Raw genomic sequence first — 22449 nt, 5'->3', positions numbered from 1 at the left:
TAGCATGGCCAATCAACCTAACCCGCACATCTTTGGACTGTGGGAGGAAACCGGAGCAAACCCACGCAGACACGAGGAGAACGTGCAAACTCCACACGGACAGTGACCCGAGCTGGGAATCAAACCCAGGTCCCTGGAGCTGTGAAGCAGCAGTGCTAACCACTGTGCTACCATGCCGTGTTGGACTGGGATGAACACAGACAGAAGTCTCACAACACCAGGGTGAAGTCCAACAGGTTTATCTGGTAGCATAAGTCACTAGCTTTTGGAGCGCTGCTCCTTCATCAGGTAAGTGGGAGCTCTATTCACAGACAGGGCATATAAAGACACAAACTCAATTTACAAAATAATGGTTGGAATTCAAGTCTTTACAGATAATCAAGTGTTAAAGGTACAGACAATGTGAGTGGAAAGAGGATTAAGCACAGGTTAAAGAGATGTGTATTGTCTCCAGCCAGGACGGTTAGTGAGATTTTGCAAGCACAGGCACGTCATGGGGGTTACAGATAGTGTGACATGAACCCAAGATCCTGGATGAGGCTCTTGGCTATCAGTCTCTGCTCAGTGACTCTGCATTGTCGTGTATCATGAAGGCCGTCTTGGAGAATGCTTACCCGAAGATCAGAGGCTGAATGCCCATGACCATTGAAGCGTTCCTCAATGGGAACAGAACACTCTTGTCTGGTGATTATCAAACAGTGTTTATTCATCCATTGTCATAGCGTCAGCATGGTCTCCCCTATATACCATGGCTCAGGACATCCTTTCCTGCAGCACATCAGGTAGACAACGTTGGCCGAGTTGCAAGTGTACGTACCTGGTAGATGGTGTTCTCATACGAGATGATGGCATCCATGTCGATGAACCGGCATGTCTTGCAGAGGTTGCTGTGGCAGTGTTGTGGTCATTGTTCTCCTGAAGGCCGAGTAGTTTGCTGCGGACAATAGTCTGTTTAAGGTTGTGCAGTTATTTGAAGTCAAGAAGTGAGGGTGTGGGGATGGCTTCGTCTTCAATGACATGAAGACGACTCCGGAGAAGATGTCGTAGCTTTTCCGCTGCGGGGAAGTAGTGGACGACGAAGGGTACTCTGTCCGCTGTGTCCCATGTTTGTCTTCTGAGGAGGTTGGTGTGGAACTGTTGATCAATGAGTCGAGCGCCATCTCCCGTTCTTATGAAGGCATCTTTCAGCGCCTGGAGGTGTCTGTTGCGATCCTCCTCATCTGAGCAGGTCCTCTGCATAGAGAGGGCTTGTCCATAGGGGATGGCTTCTTTAACGTGGTTAGGGTGGAAGCTGGAGAAGTAGTGCATCATAAGGTTATCCGTGGGCTTGCAGTACAGTGAAATGCTGAGGTGACTGTCCTTGATGGAGATGCATGTGTCCAAGAATGCAATCGATTCCAGAGAGTAGTTCACGGTGAGTCTGATGGTGGGATGGAACTTGTTAATGTCATCATATAATTGTTTCAGTGATTGTTCACCACGAGTCCAAAGGAAGAAAATGTCATTGATGAATCTGGTGTATAGCATCAGTTGAAGGTCCTGTGCAGTGAAGAGGTCTTATTCAAACCTGTGCGTGAAGATGTTGGCATACTGAAGTGTGAATTTGGTCCCCTGGCTGTTCCATGTGTCTAGATGGAAGATCTGGTTGTTGAAAGTGAAGACATTGTGGTCCAGGATGAAGTGGATGAGTTGTAAAATTGCAGCTGGAGATTGGCAGTTGTCGGTGTTAAGTACTCAGGCAGTTGCAGCAATGCCATCGTCGTGGGGGGTGCTGGTGTAGAATGCCTTGACATCCATTGTGATGAGGAATGCTCCTGGTTCAACTGCTCCACGCATGCTGTGTTTCTGTAGGAAGTCTGTCGTGTCGTGACAAAAGCTGGGGGTTCTTTGTGTAAGGGGTTTCAGGATGCCTTGATGTAGCAGGAGGGATTCTTGCACAGAGTCCCACTACCCGATACGATGGAACGGCCGGGTGTGTTCGCCTTATGTATCTTTGGGAGACACAGATCTCCAACCTGGGGAATGTGGGATGAGAGCATGGAAGGTGCTCTGAAGGTCCGGATCAAAGGTCTTGATCAGTCTGCTGAGTTGACAGTGTTCTTTGGATCTGCGGTTACCTGTCTGTACTGTTCCTCGTTGTTCACTCATTGGTACACTTCTTTGCAGTAATCCATTTTGTTTAGTATGATGATGGCCCCTCCTTTGTCTGCTGGTTTGATGACAATGGTGTGGTTGGTCTTGAGAGCGTGGATGGCGTTGCGTTGTGCTTGGGTGATATTTGGGGCTGATGAATCTTGGTGTTGACGCATCTCCTGACAGCTTGAGCGTACATGCCAAGTCGAAGACACAGCCTTCCGGAGTCCAATTCGACTCTTTCCTCTTCGGTTGCTGCACTGCAGATCTCTGTCGGCTGTTCTGGTTCATTGGCAGTCTCACTGTGTTCGCTGTTGGTCTCTTAGGGTTTGTGGAAGAACTCCTGCAGCCTCATTCGCCTGATGAATTCCTCTGTGTCTGCTGCGAGACTGATGGGGTCTATTTTGGTGGTGGGGCAGAAATTGAACCCTTGGCTGAGAACTTCGATTTCATCTAGTTGAAGTGCGTACTCCAACAAGTTGACAATGGACTTCCCTGCAGTGGTACTGTTTTCTAATGTGGTACCAGGGGAGGCTTGGTTGCTGCTGGTGGTGATGTTGTGTTTCTCCAGTTTCCTGTTCTTGGTGTGCATGTAGATGGTGTAGTTCCTTTGTCTCATCTGCTTAGCAGAGTTTCGCAGCTGGTCTGCGTCCTGAGTGCAAATTGAGAATATGGACTCTATCTTGGTTTCCAGGATGCAGTGTTTGTGTAGAGCTGGTGTATGAGGTGTTTGAGGAGTGAGAGAGAGGTGCAACAGCAAAGTCTCTCAGCGTAGTCTGTGTTATAGGTTGACCTGAGTGGATTGAGCTGGTGACAATACATATCTGTTTAACCTGTGCTTAACCCTCTCTCCACTCACATTGTCTGTACCTTTAAGACTTGATTACCTGTAAAGACTTGCATTCCAACCATTATTTTGTTAATTGAGTTTGTGTCTTTATATGACCTGTTTGTGAACAGAACTTCCACTTACCTGATGAAGGGGCAGCGCTCCTAAAGCTAGTGGCTTTTGCTACCAAATAAACCTGTTGAACTTTAACCTAGTGTTGTGAGACTTCTTGCCACTTATAACTATGCCAGACAGAATTTGGGTTTAACTGATCCACAATTACTAAGGCAAAATACAACAGTGGTTGGGAATTGGAAATAAAAACACAATTCCTTATCAAGCAGTATCTGTGGAGAGAGAAATGGTTGACATTTCAGATTGATGACATTCATCAGAAATGGAAGAAATCAGAAATGCACCAGTAAGTTTTTTAGGCAAATGAAAGGCCAGGAAAAGTGGGAGTAGGGAAAAAAAAACAAAGGAAATATCTGTGATATTGTGGAAGGCAGGAAAGATTATATGATAAAAGGGATGATGGTGGGGGCAAAATGAGATGGTAGTAGGATAAGAAACAAATGTCTATGAGGTGGTTTAATTGGGAACAGCAGAACCATTACCTAGAGGGACAAAGGCACAAAGGTTATCTAAGACTGATTAACTCGATATTGCCTCTGAAAGGGTGTAAAGCTTTTTTAATTTGGTCATGAGATATGGACATCGCAGGAAAGGCCAGCATTTATTGCCAATCCTACATTGCCAAGATCCACAGTTAAAGTGAGGCATTTTCCTTAAATTTGATTTCTCGTCAATATTCAGCATATCTCTTCTTTTGAAATAAAATTGGATACAGAGTGTCCAAAAAATCTCCATAGGGCACTTTTAAAATGTTCTAACACATCTATAACTTTGCCAAGCCCACCTTCCTCATTTAACCTGGTCTGGCCTACATGTAACTCCAGGCCCATCAACGTAGTTGACTCTTAAAATGCCACTCATTTCAAGGTGATTAGGGATTGGCAATACATGTTGGCCCTCACCAGGTACCATCCACCAGGTACACGGTAAATACTCTTGCAACTCGGCCAACATTGTCTACCTGATACGTTGCAAGAAAGGATGTCCCGAAGCGTGGTACATTGGGGAGACCATGCAGATGCTACAACAACGGATGAATGAACATCGCTCAACAATCACCAGGCAAGACTGTTCCCTTCCTGTTGGCGAACACTTCAGTGGTCATGGGCATTCAGCCTCTGACCTTCGGGTAAGCATTCTCCAAGGCGGCCTTCACGACACACGACAGCGCAGAGTCGCTGAGCAGAGACTGACAGCCAAGTTCCACACACATGAGGACGGTCTCAACAGGGATCTTGGGTTCATGTCGCACTATCTGTAACCCCCGCGACTTGCCTGGGTTTGCAAAACCTCACTCACTGTACTGTCTGGAGACAATACACATCTCTTTAACCTGTGATCAGTGCTCCTTCCACACACATTGTCAGCCACTTTAGGACTTGAACAGCAGGTTAGGTGTAAAGATTCGCATTCTACTCAGTAATCTGTAAACTGTCTGTGCTTTATATGCTCTGTCTGAGGCCAGAACTCTCCATTCACCTGAAGAAGAGGGAAACCCCTCGAAAGCTAGTGAGTTTACTATCAAATAAATCGGTTGGACTAAAACCTGGTGTTGTCAGACTTTTTACTGTGTTTACCCCAGTCCAACGCCAGCATATCCACATCATGTCTCCAAATGACATCATGGTTTAGTGCCATTCACCTGCCTTTTTTTCTGTACCCCTGCACATTGATTATTTGAGTAGAAACAATCCCCTCCTGAATGCCTCAAATGAACCACACTTCCAGGCAGTGCGTTCCAGACCAGAACCACATACGTGAAAGTTTTTTGCACACTGCATTTGCTTCTTTCGCGAATCACTTTAATTTGTGCCCCTCTCATTCTTGATCTTCTTACAAGCAGGAATAATTTCATCCCATCTACTTTACCCAGCTTCCTCAAGATTTTGAGCATTTCTATCAAATCTCTTAGCCGCCAGGTCTCCAAGGAGAATAGTCTCAACCACTCCAATCTATCCTCATAACTGAAATTTCTCATCCCTGTAATCATTCTTGTAAACCTCTTCTGTACTTTCTCCAATGTCTTTCATATGCTTTCTATAGTGTGGCACTCAGAACTGTATACAATATTCCAGCCGACCTATAACTAGTGTCTTACATATATTTGGCATAACCTCCATGCTCTTGTACTCTATATGCCCCTATTAATAAAGCCCAGAATACCATGTGCTTTATTAATTGTTCTCCCATTTGTCCTGCCACCTTCAATGATCTACATTCACATACACCCAGGTCCCTCTGCTCCTTCTCCCCACTTAAGAATTTTATTCCTTATTTTAAATTGTCTCTCCATGCTCTTCCTACCAAAATGCATCACCTCACAATTCTCCGCATTGAATTTCATTTGCTATCCATCAGCCCACTCTTCCAAAATATCTATGTCCTTTTGAAACTCTACACTGTCCTCGTCACAGTTTATAATATTTACGTTTTCTGCCATGTACAAAATGTGAAATTGTCTACTGCATACCAAGATCTCGATTATTAATAAATATCTGGAAAAGCAAGGGTTCTACTAGCAAGGACGGCACAGTGGCGAGCATTGCTACCTCATAGTGCCAAGGACTTAGGCTCAATTCCAGCCTTGGCTGACCGTCTTTGTGGAGGTTGCACATTCTCCCCATGTCCACATGGATTTTCTCCTGATGCCCAAATTTCCACTCACAATCCAAAGATGTGCAGGTTAGATGGATTGGCATTGGTAAATTGCCCCTTAGTGTCCCAAGATGAGTATGTTAGACATAGTGAACGTGCGGGGTTACGGGGATAGAGTGGGGAGACAGCCTAGGTAAGATACTCCGTCAATGTATCAGTTAGAGTCAGTGCAGATATGATGGACTGAATGGCCTTCACCTGCGCTGAAGGGATTCTATGACTCTGTGATTTACAATACAAGAACAAAATACTACAGCCAGAATGTTAATGAGCTGAACTTTTAGAGTTTATTGCTATTAATATTTTACACAACTGTTTGGTAAATGGACACTTGGATAATGCTTCCAAAGTAGTTGTCTACTGACAGAACCACAAATATCCCCATATTCCACCCAAGGTGAAGACAAAAAGTTAAAGGCTGTATAGAAAAAAAATTGTGTACTACTAACTTGTTGTTTTAAACGTTTGGCCTGCTATGATCGATGAATGGTTCAGAATCATTTCAGTCAGTGTATTTATCTTCTGTGTATTCTTTGTAAATGTACTCATTTCTAGCAATTTATATCATTTGTTGGCTTGGTGATCTGACGGCATGTAGAGGATGGGTTTTATTCAATCAGCATCTCCACCAGTTGATATCAGGTGGGGCATGTGCTGTGTATAACAACCCACTGATGCAAGTCAACACTCTGGATGTCTGGCAGTGGGCCTAGGAAAACTGTAGTGGCATTGTCAGGAACGGGTCAGTATATCATTCCCTATCAGTATTGCCGCCAACTTTGGTCGGAATTACTCCTGGATGTCTCCATCACATGGCTTCCTATTTCCACCTACCCAGCTGGCTAAAAATGTTTTTTTCGCCCCTCTGCAAAAAGACTTTTATTACTAAAACAAGGGAGTTTAAACAAAATGAAAGAATACTTTGTTTTATTGACTGAAGTTCCAGGGCAATCCTAGAAAATCAACAACCCTACAGCTGCTGACTATGTGATACCAGTTTACACTAGACAAAAACATAAATAATATCCCCCAATATCCTTTTTTTAATTATACTATTGAACTTCCTTTACTTTTCATTTTAAAATAGTAAACTGAAAGTATGAATTATTTTAGTAATTTTGTTTTAACAAAGTTCTTAAATTCTGGCCATAGAGTTCTCAACTCTGTTTTGGTAAGTAATGCCTCTCAATAAATTTCTTGAACTTCCTACCATCAATTCAGCAACTTTATATTTTGCACACAGCATGAGAGTAACAATACGTAAAGTTTTAAACCTCACATCTTAATACAAAAACACATGCACAAAATCAGCAAGTACTGCATTCAACGCCATAAGGTGAGTGAAATCAAAGTTGGAACTGAGATACCTGAAATGAGGTCAGAGCTGTCTCAAAGTTTCACCAGGCTTTCCTGCTTAGTAAAGATGCTACCAGGCCTTTAATGTCTTGTGATGATCATTTCCATTAACCTTATGTGTACTTATTCTAACAAAAGATTCATCATTTCAAATGCTGATTACTAGATTACATCATGAAGTGCATTTAACACATTTGAAAAGTCTCAAGGAGCTAAACAGGAAAGCTTTCAAACAGAATTTGATACCAAGTCAAGAGAGTCAGCCATTAGGACAGATGGCTAAAAGATTAGTCAGAAATAGATTTTAAGGAGCTCTTAAAGCACAGAGGGTAACTAGAGAGGTGGAAAGGTTTAGGGAATTAATTCCAGAGTTTAGGGCCAAGACAACTGAAAGCATGGCTGCCAATAGTGGAGCAATCAAAATAGGGAATGCAGAGGACACAATCAGAGTTTTAGGAAGTGATTTTAAGGTTGACGATGATTAGAGATTGAGTGGTGAGGGATCTGAAAAAGATTGAGAATCATAAAATTTAAGATATTGCTGACTCACATGGGTCCCAGTTAATCAAGCATGGGTGTGACGTGTACTGGGGTTTAGTGTGGGTTGAGATGATAGATGAATGGAATTTAGTGTGGGTTAGGACACTGCCAGCAGAATGTTTAAAGAACTGAAGTTCTGTAAAATGGGAGACCTGCCAGGAGAATGTTGGAAATATTCAGTACAGCGAACAAACAAAAGGTTTCAGCTGATGACAGACTGAGGCAGGAGCAGAGTTGGATGATGTTCATTTCTGCCACACAGTTGCTTATCTGGAATTTGCGTCCATATTATTAAAAACAGCTTGGGTTACTCTGTTATACTTATAATAGCATTATTATGTAAAATATTAAGCAATGCCTTAATTCTGTTACTGGCACTGATCTTACTAGGAATGTGCATATTCACTTCATTTTCCGAACCTGCTGAACACGAATATTAGAAATTTACTTTGTGAAACACAAGTGCAAGGCACCATTTTCATCTCAAAGCAATTTCTGCAGAAATACTGAGATTTAAACGTTTAGTATTCTGCTTTCTTCTAAAGCTGTGTCCTGGGTAGCCGGACGAGCACTCAGATCCTGTGCGGATCAGCTGGCAGAAGTATTCGCGGACATCTTCAACCTCTCTTTACAACAATCTGAGGTCCCTATCTGCTTCAAAAAGATGACCATCATCCTGGTACCTAAAGAAAACCAAGCAGTGTACCTTAATGACTATCGTCCAGGCCTCTGACATCCTTCATTATGAAATGCATCGAAAGTATAGTCATGGCACGAATCAATTCCAGGATCCCAGACTACCTGGACCCACTACAGTTTGCCTATCACTGCAACAGGTCCACAGCAGACACCATCTCCCTAGACCTGCACTCAACCCTGGAACACCTAGGTAACAAGGAAACCTAGGTACTGACAACAGCTCAGCCTTCAACACCATCATTCCCACAAAACTCATCTCCAAACTCCACGGCCTGAGCCTTGGCACCTTCTCTGTGATTGGATCCTGAACTTAATAACTCACAGACCACAATCAATGAGGCTAGGCAACATCACATCCTCCACAATCACGCTCAACTAACTGGGCTGTGTTCTCAGCCTCCTACTATACTCCTTATACACCTATGAGTGTGCGGCCAAATTCCCCTCCAATTCTATTTTCAAACTTGCTGACATCACGACCACAGTGGGTCAAATCTCAAACAACGATGAGGCAGAGTGCAGGAATGAGATAAAGAATCTGGAGCGGCAACAATAATCTCTCCCTCAATGTCAACAAAACAAAGGAGATTGTCATTGGCTTCCGGAAACATAAAGGAGAACATGCCCCTGTCTACATCAACAAAGGACAAAGTAGAAATAGTCGAGAGCTTCAGGTTTTTAGGTGTCCAGATCACCAACAATCTGTCCTGGTCCTCCCATGCCGACACTATAGATAAGAAAGCCCACCAATGACTCTACTTTCTCAGAAGACTAAGAAAATTTGGCAAGTCAGTTACAATTCTCACTAACTTTTACAGGTGGATCATAGAAAGCATTCTTTCTAGTTGCCTTACAGCTTGGTATGGCTCCTGCTCTGCCCAAGACTGCAAGGAACTACGAAAGGTCGTGAATGTAGCCCAATCCATCACGCAAACCAGCTTTCCATCCACTGACTCTGTCTACATTTCCCGCTGCCTTACCAAAGCAACTAGCATAATTAAGGACCTCATCCACCCCAAACATTCTCTCTTCCACCTTTTTCCGTCAGGAAAAAGATATAAAAGTCTGAGATCACCTATCAACCGGCTCAAGAACAGCTTCTTCCCTACTGCTGTCAGACTTTTGAATGGAATTACCTTGTAATAAGTTGATTTTTCTCTACACTCTAGCTAATGACTGTAACACTACATTCTGCACTCTCGTTTACTTTTCTATGAATGGTATGCTTCGTCTGTATAGCACGCAGGAAACAATACTTTTCACTGTATTTCAATATATGTGACAATAATAAATCAAATCAAAGCAGCACAAGTGTCAAGTGAGCAGGAAGGACTTGGGGTCAGTAACTACTTGCATTTTGGGGTGGTATAGCTCTTTCCTAACATGTTTAGAGTTTGAGGTTCCTCTGTATACTATTTGTAATAGAGTACTCAATAGGTTTGTGTGCATTTTGAAGAATGGTTAACAGCACTGTTAAAATAGCATTCTCTGAAATTTAATGCAAATATGTGAACCAGTGCACTGAAAATAGTTGCTGAGGAATTTCAATCCAAAGAAGCAGCCTCTTCCCCTGCTGTCAGGATTTCTCCTGATTACAGAACAGCTGCTATTTTGAAGTGGCATACAATAGAAAATGTCCCTCTGAAGTACCAGTCTTTACAATGTCAAATCAGGATGGACTCCTTGTGCATATGAAGGAGTCCTGCAACGCAGCAGTCTACCCTTGCTCATGTATGCTGAGTGTAGCACGTGAAGAAAATAGTGCCCGATTAAAAAAAAACTATTACCTTGTGGACAAGTACCAATGGATCTAAATCTCAGTGTAAACGTAATGTGTGACTGCTATTCTGCGGTCTGATACTGCGGTGAAATAGGAGTGATTAAGTGATAATGCACAAAACTAGGGAGTTGAGATCACCTTTACCCACTGAAATATAGCTAAGCAGTCCATAATTACCCACTGTATCTATTGGCGTTCCTAGCCTAGGTCTTGGACATGTTTTTCGCCACCATGCTACGGCAGATGGATGAAGAAAGCCAAACTGGGTGCTCTAGCAGAAATACAGATTTGTAATGCAGTATTTTTGTACAAACCATTTCTATCACTTTCAATCCCATGTTTCTGTTCAGGGCTGTTCTCAGGATTCCAAACTTTATGGCTCTCCGCTTGAAGAGAATGCAGTTGTCCATCTTCCCCCACCAGAAAAGCAATCTCATTATTTTCAACAGAATCTTCCCCAGAGTTGGGTTGGGTAACCAAGCTCCTTCCTCGGTGGGCCTCTTGAGGATTCATTTCTCCAAAGGCAGCCTTGGCAGCACCTCACAATTGGTAGAGTTACAGCATCATTTTAGCCAAACAAACATCTGGTCTTGGGCTGTGAAATTTTGGGGAGATTTTTTCCAGTCTCGTCTCTTAACATTTCCTATTTTGTCTTTCTCAAGGATAGTATTTGATGTCCTCAGCACCTATAAATAAAATATGTTAATGATTGCAGTTCTAATTACATTCAATTTAAATATTCCAAACTTAGCAGGTTCCACATTAAGTAATTAAAAACATATAAGCTTTTGAAACAAACATGTGGGTGGATTTGTCAGTTTCAGATGATTCTAGTTACCGTCAGCAGGATGTTTAGCTCAAGTTTGTGAGATCTATGATTTTAAGATGACACCTACAGTCGTTATTTTGCTCTAGTATTTTCAATAATAAAAGTCCCCATTTACCACAAACTGAAAGAAGCTTTACTGCAAACAAACACTGCCACAACTCCACAAAACAATATATTTAACAGAACTTATTTATGCTACAAGGCAATTGAACATAGAAAAGTACAGGCCCTTCGGCCCTCAATGTTGTGCCGAGCTTTGTCAAAAACCAAGATCAAGCTATCCCACTCCCTATCATTCTGGTATGCTCCATGTGCCTATCCAATAATTGCTTGAGAGTTCCTAAAATGTCCGACTCCACTATCACAGCATACCCCATTCCATACCCCAACCACTCTAAGTACAGAACATACCTCAGGACATCCCTCCTACATCTCCCACCAATAACCTTATAGTTGTGCCCCGTAGTAACAGTTACATCCACCCAAAGAAATAGTCTCTGAACGTCCATTCTATCTTTCCCCTCATCGCCTCTCATCCTCCTCCACTCTAAAGAGAAAAGCCCTAGCTCCCTCAACCTTTCCTCATAAATCCTATCCTCCAAACCAGGCAGCACCCTGGTAAATCTCCTCTGCACTCTCTCCAATGCCTCCACATCCTTCTTATAGTGAGGTGACCAGAACTGCACACAATAGTCCAAATGTGGTCTCACCAAGGTCCTGTACAGTTGCAGCATAACCCCAAGCTCTTAAACTCAAACCCCCTGTTAATAAACGCTAACACACTACAAGCCTTCCTCACGGCTCTAATCCACTTGAGTGGCAACTTTCAGAGATCTGTGGATATGAACCCCAAGGTCTCTCTGTTCCTCCACATTCCTTAAAACCCTGCCATTGACCCTGTAATCTGCATTCAAGTTTGTCCTACCAAAATGAATCACCTCAGGGTTAAACTCCATCTGCCATTTTTTAGCCCAGCTCTGCATCCTATCAATATCTCTTTGCAGCCTACAACAGCCCTCCACCTCATCCACTACTCCACCAAACTTGGTGTCATCAGCAAGTTTACTGACCCACCCTTCAGCTCGCCACCCCCCCCCCCCCCTCCAAGTCATTACTAAAAATCACAAATAGCAGAGGACTCAGCACTGATCCCTGTGGTATACTGCTGGTAACTCATCTCCAGTCTGAAAATTTTCCATCAACCACCATCCTCCGTCTTCTATGAGATAGCCAGTTACTTCTCCAATCGGCCAAATTTCCTTCTATCCCATAACTCCTTACTTTCTTCATGAGCCTACCACGTGGAACTTTATTAAACACCTTGAAAAGTCCATGTATACAATATCAACTGCTCTACCTTCATCTACACACTTAGTTACCTCCTCAAAGAATTCAACCAAATTTGTGAGACAGGACTTACCTTTCACGAATCTGTGCTGACTATCCCGGATTAAGCTGCATCTTTCCAAATGGTCATAAATCCTACCCTTCAGGACCTTTTCCATTAACTTACCGACCAGCGAAGTAAGACAAACCTGCCTATAATTACCAGGGTCATTCCTATTTCCTTTCTTGAACAGAGGAACACCATTCGCCACTCTCCAGTCCTCTGGCACTATCCCCATGGACAGTGAGGACCCAAGATCAAAGCCAAAGGCTCTGCAATCTCATTGCTTGCCTCCCAAAGAGTCCTAGGATATATCCCATCTGGCCCAGGAACTTATCAACTATCAGGTTTTTCAAAATTGCTAATACATCTTCCCTCAGAACATCTACCTCCTCCAGCCTATCAGCCTGTATCACACACTCATCTTCAAAAACATGGCCCCTCTCCTTGGTAACACTATCATAAGAACATTTTGGCATTATCAATTTTTACATCACACAGTCATTGAAAGGAAAAATGTAGAGATTGATAAATTTTAATAACAGCTGAAGTCAAAGAGGAAAAGCACAAACCTTTTTTCTATTGGCCTCGTTTTTAAATCCGGCCCCAAACATCCAAGTTCTCTTACTGACACAAAGGCTGGGATACAACGCAGGGGAGCATTCAGCTCATTGTCTAAGCTAGAACAATTCAAAACTGGTGGGGTGGTTTAAAAGGGAAATCCTGTTGATACTGGTGGAACCAGAGAATCTCGCCACGAGCAAACAGTGTGCCGCCTCCTGTCACTGGGAACATGCATCTGGGAGGCCAGAGAATCCTGCCCCACCTCTTTTGAATTTGTGGGGAGACAGTGGCACAATGGTATAGTCACTGGGCTTGTAATCCAGAGACCCCCCAGGGCAAAATCTGGGGACCCAGATTCAAATCTCACCACAATAGTTGGTGAAATTTAAATTCAATTGAAAAATCTTAAATTACAAATCTAACGATAATCATGAAATTACTGCTAATTTTCATAAAAACTCATCTGGTTCTTTATAGGAAGAAATCTGCCAACCAGACCCACAACAATGAGGCTCATTCTTAACTGCTCCAAGATGGAGCGCAGTTAGGGATGGGCAATAAATGTTGACCCAGCTAGTGACTCCCACATCCTATAAATGAATATAAAAAAAATGGATACACTGAACACTAGCAAGATATGAAGGAAAAGACAACCTTGCATTACTGAGCATATCTGAGTGTACAATTCCATACTGTTATTGTTCAACTAAATTGGCAACATTTCTTAAATTCAGATCCAGATTCTTCCCAGATTTATTCTAGTGCTGAAAAGATTTAATTTGCTCATTTTAAGTTGTTCTTTCTTATATCTTTAAGAATATTTTGTGCAACGTCCTTTGTGCTATTAAATCTCATGTTGAAAATAAGCAACAGAACCATGTTTACAGTCCAGGAGACCATTCAGCTCAGAGTCCAAGCGAGAACAATTCAGAACTGGTCCCATTGCCTCACCGTCTCCGTTTGCCCTGTAGCTCCATCCATTTCAGAAGTTTATCTACAGACAGGTTTAAGGTCTCAGCTTCAAAACACTACTGCGGCAAAGCATTCCATTTACAACAAGTCTTTCTGATAGCCAAAAAGCCACAACTCCACCACACACTTCCTTCCAGGGTGTAAAAGAATCAGAACTCAGGTTGTCCAGGGTGTAAAAGAATGAATCAGAAATAATATAGAAGTGTGACATTGATATGAAACAAAGATCATGTAAAAAAAGTAAAAAAGATGACTGCAATGTTTTTGGAAAGTTTCAAAAATGGTGAGAGCTAGGATCTTGTAAAGCCCTGCATAAGAAATGCTGGATAAACAGTAGTAAAAATGCCTTGTCAGAGAAAGAGGCCCAGATGGCTGAAGTGACCAGGCTAACTCAGAACTAACAAGGAATTTATTCACTGTTGCTGAACTGACAAACAACAGTTTAGTGGTATTAGTAAGGGATAAAAGTGCGAGTTAATGTCAACCAAATGGTGCACAGTAGTAACTAACAGCGAGATTGAAGTGATTTCAAATTACACTTTTTGAAACATTTTAATGTGATCAGTTATTTTTAACAATTTCTTATTGACTGTGCATTCTCTATTGGTGAGCCAGTATTTGTTTCCTGCTCCGCCATTTGGACTTTTCATTATCCACAGAGGTAGCTCTGATCTGTTCTGGTGGATACCCATCTTTCTCTGGATTCTGCTCCCTTGTTGTTTTCCACTCATTGACCCAACTAATTCTTCAGAACTTCTCCATCACTCCCTTTTCTGTACTGGGTCAAATTTAGTCCCCAAGCTGCTGATCTCATCTCCCTCATCTGCATTGAACTTTTGCCTTTCACTTTCTCCCCGTCTCTTGACTTCACTGCTCTTAGTACTTGACTTTCAAATCCATTCCACCACACTCCTCTGCCATCTGGCTGGGATTGTCCAGTGAAGTGCATGTAACCCATTCCTCAAATAATCTCATGAGTGACTTCTACTTCCCAACTTTTTCTGAACCTGCTTGTTGATTCCTAATGCTCCAAGCTCAATTCACCCTGTCTACAAATCATGTCCCAATGGTGTATCTCAAACTCTCTTGATTCATGTCCTCTTGTCCTGTATTTGGCCAAAACTCCATTGATCATATCCTATACTGCACTAAGTCCCATTTGCTTATCTTCCTTTTTTTTATTCATTAATTATTGGAATAAGGTCATCACTGGCAAAGCTAGTATTTATTGTCTATGTCCAATTTTGTCTGAGATTGGAAATTTAACAAGCCTTCTATTATTACTTATTTTAACTGAATCCATGTACTAGTAATGTTGATTTGAATCCCACATCAAAAGACAGATTCAGTGACACATACTTTTCTGGGAAGATATCGGGTCCTTACATCATGATTCCTACTAATTTGCAGAGTTTGTGGGGATAGGCTCTGGGGGTGAGAATGTTGTCAGTACAGGCTCAATGGGCCAAATGGCCTCCTTCCGCACTGTAGATTCTACGATTCTGGTTGTCCTGTTTAGAATTTCATGAACCTGGAACTCCAAATCATAGCTTATTTGCAAGTTTGCTGCCACAAGCTTACCTCAAAAGGTTAACTTTGGAGAAATACTACACACTAACCGGTAATTGGGGTTATTTTCCTAATAGCACATGCTGGAATTCACCTTTTGGCAAATTTTCAATTGGGTCAGTGCCAGCTTTTAGTTGGATCAATCTCTAAAACTAATCTAACTGCCCTGCTTCTTTATGCATCCATGTCCCTGTTATGTTTCCAATAGTTGTTGCTGTAGTGTATCAAGCTTCAGTGTAGCAGATGGTGGTGAGCCACTGCAGTCTATGTGGTGTAGGTACACCCACAGTGCTATCAGGCAGGAATTTCTAGGATCTTTGACCCAGTGAAAGTGAAGGAACAGAGAATCAGGATGATGTGTGGCTTGGAGGAGGACTTGCACTTTTGGTATCACCATGCATCTGCTGCCCTTGTCAATCTAGCTGGCAGAGGTCATGGGTTTGTAAGGAGCTGTCAGGATCCTTGCTAATGTTAACTAGCTCCGGTCCCCCGGTCTGAAAATCATATACTCATTTTAAATCCCTTCACGTGGCTTACCCTTCCCTAAACTCTCAAACTGCTATGCTATTTTTCTTAAGTAATTCAAGATGATAGATAATGTTTTCAGTACAAACTTTGACAATTATAAGGAGACTACATGTCTTCTCTTTCCCATCCAAAGCCACCGATGTTTTTGATGCAAATGTTTGGATACATCATATCAACGTGCGAAGATATTACTCCAGAAAATTACTATAATTACATGCACTAGATATGTCAATTGGAAATAATGGCAAACTAGAAAAAGTGAGAAGCAAACAGCAATGCAGTCAGAATGGAGAAAGGACAGATTAATTATTTCAGGTGTAGCCTATTTGGTCCTAACAAATATAATCACAGAATGTTTTGTTTCTTATTTAATGTTTTTCTGCACTTTAGTTATGTACACATTTCCATTACTTAATGCAACCTGCAAACATGTGAGCAGCATGAGAATTTTCTGTTCCTCTTTAATTTATTCCAACCACTGAAAAATAGGTTATTTCAGCATTGAGCGATCATTTCATCTCAGTAAATACTGTGACCGGAAATTGTGATGGAATAAATAGCAAGGGAAAATTGCTTTACAGAAGTTCCAATAGTGTGTTCTTAATATGTTGTAAGGACTGGTTTGAATTTTAATTATTTAACCACCACATAGAAATAAGTCAGAAAGGATTTCACAATATAAAACTAAAATTGTTAAACAACAAGCATGTTTATCACACAAAAAAAACCACGGGGCAACAGATCGTGGGAGACAGCTTGCAGCATCACGATTAAGAAAGTATTAGCTGCTGACTTTCACTGTGCTTTTTTACATGTCTTGCATCACTATCTTCAACTTACTGAGAACATGACAACGAGAAACAGCAACTTAACCTCTGCACATAGATTCTGTTTCTGGAACTTTAGTGCAGACCGTCAATTCTGTATATTTTGAAAATTTGCCAAAAATCCTATCATATAGAATCATAGAATAGAATCACAGAATTCCTACAGTGGGGAAGGAGGCCATTCGGCCCAAGCCTGCACTAACAAAATCCCACCCAGGTCCTACCCCCGTAACCCCATATAATTACCCTGCTGGTCCCCCTGACACCAAGGGGCAATTTAGCATGGCCAATTGAACCTTCACATCTTTGGAGTGTGGGAGGAAACTGGGGCATCCAGAGGAAATTCACACAGACATGGGGAGAAAGAGCAAACTCTACACGGTGATCCGAGGCCGGAACCGAATCTGGGTCCCTGGTGCCATGAGGCAGCAGTGCTAACCAACGTGCCACAGTACTGCCCCAACATAACTGCCATTTTCCTGACTGACATTTTAGTCAGTTTATGTGAAGTATTTCTCCAAAGCCAACCTTTTGCAGAAAGCTTGTGGCAGCAGATTTGCCAATGACCCAGGATTTGGAGTTCCAGGTTCATGAAATTCTGACTCTGCAAATCATGACCTCTCAGGACTTGATCTCTTCCAAGAAATGTATTTGTCACGGAAATCAGTTTTGAAGTGTAAGATTCAAATCATCATTACTTTTACTGAAACCACACATTGTTAAATAATAAAAATAGTCTCATCACACTCTATAGGACAGGATTTTATTGCCTTGCTTGTCCCAAAAGCATAAAATCTTGTCCGAGGTCAATGGACCTTATCATCGACCATCCATTGCTCGCTCCAATTCCCATGGCGGATGGGACAGTAAAATTCCGGGCGTAAACTTTGAATCTCTTGACAAACTGTCTCATGAAACTGTCACACATGTGGAACTGTCTTCATCACAAATTTTTAAGATGCTTCTGTAATTTGTTAAACTAGCACAACCAAAGAGGTTCAAGCATAAAAGTACTTTGATCTGCACCTTAAGTCAGAGAGTCATAGAGGTTTACAGCATGGAAACAGGCCCTTCTGGCCCAACTTGTCCATGCTACCCTTTTTTTAAAAACCCCTACGCTAATCCCAATTCCCCGCATTTGGCCCATATCCCTCTATACCCATCATATCCATGTAACTATCTAAATGCTTTTTAAAAGACATAATTGTATCTGCCTCTATGACTACCTCTGGTGGCTTGTTCCAGAGGCTCACCACCCTCTGCGTGAAAAAAGTGCCCCTCTGGACACTTTTGTATCTCTCCCCTCTCACTTTAAACTATGCCCTCTAGTTTTAGACTCCTCTACCTTTGGGAAAAGATATTGATCATCTAGCCGATCTATGCCCCTCATTATTTTATAGATCTCTATACTCCAACCTCCTACGCTCCAGGGAAAAAAGTCCCAGTCTATCTCGTCTCTCCTAGTAACTCAATCCATCAAATCCCGGTAGCATCCTAGTAAATCCTTTCTGCATTCTTTCTAGTTTAATAATATCCTTACTATAATCGGGTGACCAGGTTTGCACACAGTATTCCAAGTGTGGCCTTACCAATGTCTTGTACAACTTCAACAAAACATCACAACTCCTGTATTCAGTGTTCTAACCGATGAAACCAAGCATGCCGAACGCCTTCATCACTACTGTCCATCTGTGACTTCACTTTCAAGGAGCTATCAACATGTACTCCTAGATCTCTTTGTTCTGTAACTCTCCCCAAAACCCTACCATTAACTGATTAAGTCCTGCCCTGATTCAATCTACCAAAATGCATCACCTCGCATTTGTCTAAATTAAACTCCATCCGCCATTTGTCAGCCCACTGGCCCAATTGATCAAGATCCCGTTGCAATTGGAGATAACTTTCTTTGTTGTCCACTATTCCACCAATCTTAGTGTCATCTACAAACTTACTAATCATGCCTCCTATATTCTCATCCAAATCATTAATATAAGTGACAAATAACAGTAGACCCAGCACTGATTCCTGAGGCACGCCATTGGTCGCAGGCCTCCAGTTTGAAAAACAACTCTCTACAACCACAGAAGCCATTTTTGTATCCATTTAGATACGTCACCCTGGATCCCATGAGATTTAACTTTACGCAAAAACCTACCATGCGGTACCGTGCTGTAAGCTACAGAGCTATTAGCCAGCTATAAGAATCATAGAAAAATGACATCACAAACAAGCCCTTCAGCCCACAAGTTGCGCCGATCATATCTCTACCTACTAGGCTTACCTATAACCCTAAATCCCATTAAGTCCCATGTACTCATCCAGAAGTCTCTTAAAAGACCCTATCGAATATGCCTCCACCACCACCGACGGCTGCCAATTCCACTCACCACCACCCTCTGAGTGAAAAACTTACCCCTGACATCTCCTCTGTACCTACTCCCCAGCACCTTAAACCTGTGTCCTCTTGTGCCAGCCATTTCAGCCCTGGGAAAAAGCCTCTGAGAATCCACCCGATCAATACCTCTCAACATCTTACACACTTCTATCAGGTCCCCTCATCTTTTGTCTCTCCAAGGAGGAAAGACCGAGCTCTCTCAACCTATCCTCATAAGGCATCCAGGCAACATCCTTGTAGATCTCCTCTGCACCTTTTCAATGGCTTCCACATCCTTCCTATGAGGCAACTAGAACTGAGCACAGCAATCCAAGAATTTGGGTTAGAAAGGGCACCTGGGTATCCTCAGGCTGGCGATGAGCAAATGGCCTCATTCTATGCTATAACTCTTCTATGATTCTAACACCAGCTCTTAGCTGCAAAAATTGAAAACTAACCTAACTTGCCCTGCTTTTTTTCCGAATTATTGTATCTCTGCTGTGCTCAAAATAGTTAAACTATATCAAACTTGCTTGGAGCAGGACTGGAGCGTAAAATAACATCTACTGAGACTCTTACTCTGATGCATTAAAAGCTCCGAATAAAATGTTAACGATAAACACTTGCCTAGTCACAAAATTCCACTCAAAAATGACTTTCACGAAATTGAACTCAAAAATGACCTCCAATTGAATATTTAAAAGGAAAATTCTAGGCAATTCACTCAATAATTAGTGCAAATTAATGCAGTTAAGAGCTTTTCTTTTTTTTGAAAGAAGTGCACACACAATCGAGTTGAGATTTCCAGTCTTGCTGTCCAACTGAGTCCAGTAATTTCTGAGGAAGGGGGATTTAATTCCTTCCCGTTGCTTCAGGTAACTTTGGGGAGGAAAGAAACAAAACACCTGGAGCCGAGAGCTTGGTGAATAAAAAATAAATAAATGATAAGTAGCTTGCACCAAAGACAGAGCGACAGGGAGTGATGCCCAGAGCTGCTCCCACTCTCTGTAACTCACACATTGTCCCCTCGATGGCGAAAACAACCGTTTAACTGACCTTTCGCCAACCCGACCGCTCGCGCCATCTTCAAACCAACCACTTGCCTCTCTCTCTCTTTCTCTCACATACACACTCCTTCTACATATATCCGCCTCTGAATTTTACTTTTTAAAAAGAAAACAATTAATAATTATTTCTTTTTTTCTCTCCCACACAGCAATTCAGCATTTTTTTTTGAAGCCGGCGTCAAACGACGTCCTCTCGCGAGACGGTTGCCCCGGGTGATGATTGACAGGTGGGCAGCTTGACCAGTGCAATGGGATGTCTGCTGCAGAAGGAGAGATTGTGGGTGCTGCAGGGAGAGTGGGACAGGGAGCGTATGGGTGCTGCAGAGGGGGAGGTTGTGAGTGCTGGAAAGTTTAAAGTTTATTTATAAATGTCAGAAGTAGGCTTACATTAACATTGCAATGAAGTTATTGTGAAAATCCCCTCGTTGTCACACTCCAGTGCCTGTTCAGGTACACTGAGGGAGAATTTATCATGGCCAATGCACCTAACCAGCACATCTTCTGGAATGTGAGAGGAAACGGGAGCAACTGGAGAAACCCATGCAGACACAGGGTGAATGTGCAGAGAGTGGCTCAAGGCTGGAATTCAGCCAGTGTCCCTGACGCTGTGAGGCAGCCGTGCTAACCACTGTGACACTCACATGCCACTGTGAAACCCACATGCTGCCCACAATAGGAAGAGACCCCAGAGATCCATCCTTCCTGTTCCACACATCTGTGATGCTTTGTGTGTAACAATATATACAAATTCCTGATCAGATTATCAGGAAAATTCTTATCCGATCTCTTTAGGTGATTGAACCTAGTCCAGCAGACTATAAATATGTAATATAATTAGAATCCTATACCTGTAAAAAGAAAATATATTAAGCTAAATATATAATTATATGAAATAACATAACACTAGACCATTATACTCAATGTAAATCCATATATTGAAAACCTTATTTATGCTTGCACAATTTTTGGTCACGCTTCTGTGTTCACTTTTACCATTAGAACTGCTTAAATAAATTTTTGGAATGGAAATTTTGTACGTAAACTGTTGTTTGAAGTAACGTAACTGTAGCCTCCAGCCAATAGCCTGCACTTTTGATGATGTTACTGTATATATTCAACATGAGCTAGAACAGTGTCAGGGTGAAATGCTTCCCACTTTGAATTTAAAATGAAAATTGAGGATTAACATTTCATTTCAATATTAAATATATGCTAGTCGTTATTTTAAAAATCTTTTTGAAGTTAAAAATCACACCTGGTCTGTGAGCCAAACCAATGTTTGTTTATTAGTGTCACAAGTCAGCTTACATTAACACTGCAATGAGGTTACTATGAAAATTCCCTAGTCACCACACTCTGGCACCAGTTCAGGTACACTGAGGGAGAATTTAGCATGGCCAATGCACCTAACCAGCACATCTTTCGGACTGCAGGAGAAAACCAGAGGACCTGGAGGAAACCCATGCAGACATGGGGAGAACATGCAGAATCCGCATGGACAGTGACCCAAGCCAGGAATCGAACCCAGGTCCCTGGCGCTGTGAAGCAGCAGCGCTAACCACTGTGCCAACGTGATGCTCATCAACTGTTTCACACACAAGACACTTAGCTCATCCATTGTCTTACCAAATACGGAGCTGTGCAATCTGCTTCTCACTGAAATTAATGAAACTGGTGATGTCAGTTAAATTCAATCACCAAGTTTCAGATTCATAAGTAACACAGGGATATTTACTTCTGTTTAATCACTGTGAAAGGTGAATTTTAAAGTCATCAAGAGAAATAATTTCTTCTGGTTGGGAAACTAGAATAAGAAAAGTAAGGTTAGAGCTAGACTATTTAGGAAGGCAAACAGGGAGCAATTTTTCACAAATGATAGTGGAAATGTGGAAATTTCCCAAAAAGCTGAACAATTTAAATAAATTAAACATTCAAAAATGGAGAAGGGGAGCACAGTAGGTGGTGCCTTGTTAATAGAATGTGCTGGGATGTAGATTCACAGTCTGTGACATGAATAGCCATAATATCTTTATACAAGAAAGGGAGGCCACTCACACCACTGACCTAAAGTATCATACTGTATTTTAACCCAGAATTCAGAGCCAGAAATCCTGTTTCCACTTGCCAGGACTGTCTGTTTGGGGTTTGAAACCATCTTCTGACACTGAGGCAAGAAGGCATTAAAGACAGGCTCATGCTCTTTGG

General features: G+C 42.1%; 1 protein-coding gene across 14 annotated transcripts in view; it reads right to left on the bottom strand.

Annotated features, from left to right (window-relative positions):
- LOC145358204 (uncharacterized) overlaps nucleotides 1–20425 on the bottom strand; it is a 131843-nt gene extending 111418 nt beyond the window's left edge. For 12 of the 14 annotated variants that reach the window (XR_013889455.1, XM_080212002.1, XM_080212001.1 and 9 more), the window contains exons 1-2: nucleotides 20234–20425; nucleotides 10442–10813 (exon numbers count right to left, since the gene is read on the bottom strand). Coding sequence is in view for 13 of the 14 variants with exons in the window: in XM_080212002.1 (XP_080068128.1) it covers nucleotides 10442–10640 (199 nt within the window). In the remaining variant the exon portion in view is untranslated. Of the gene's footprint in view, nucleotides 1–10441; nucleotides 10814–17331; nucleotides 17425–20233 lie in introns of those variants that run through there. The other 2 variants (XM_080211998.1, XM_080212008.1) reach the window with 2 other exon arrangements.
- Between the last annotated feature and the right edge of the window lie 2024 nt (nucleotides 20426–22449).

The sequence above is a fragment of the Carcharhinus amblyrhynchos genome, chromosome 25 (genome assembly GCF_965287045.1).
Source record: "Carcharhinus amblyrhynchos chromosome 25, sCarAmb.v2.hapA, whole genome shotgun sequence".
Lineage (NCBI taxonomy): Eukaryota > Metazoa > Chordata > Chondrichthyes > Carcharhiniformes > Carcharhinidae > Carcharhinus > Carcharhinus amblyrhynchos.
The sequence above is the reverse complement of the archived record's forward strand: the minus strand, read 5'-3'. Positions and strand labels throughout refer to the sequence as shown.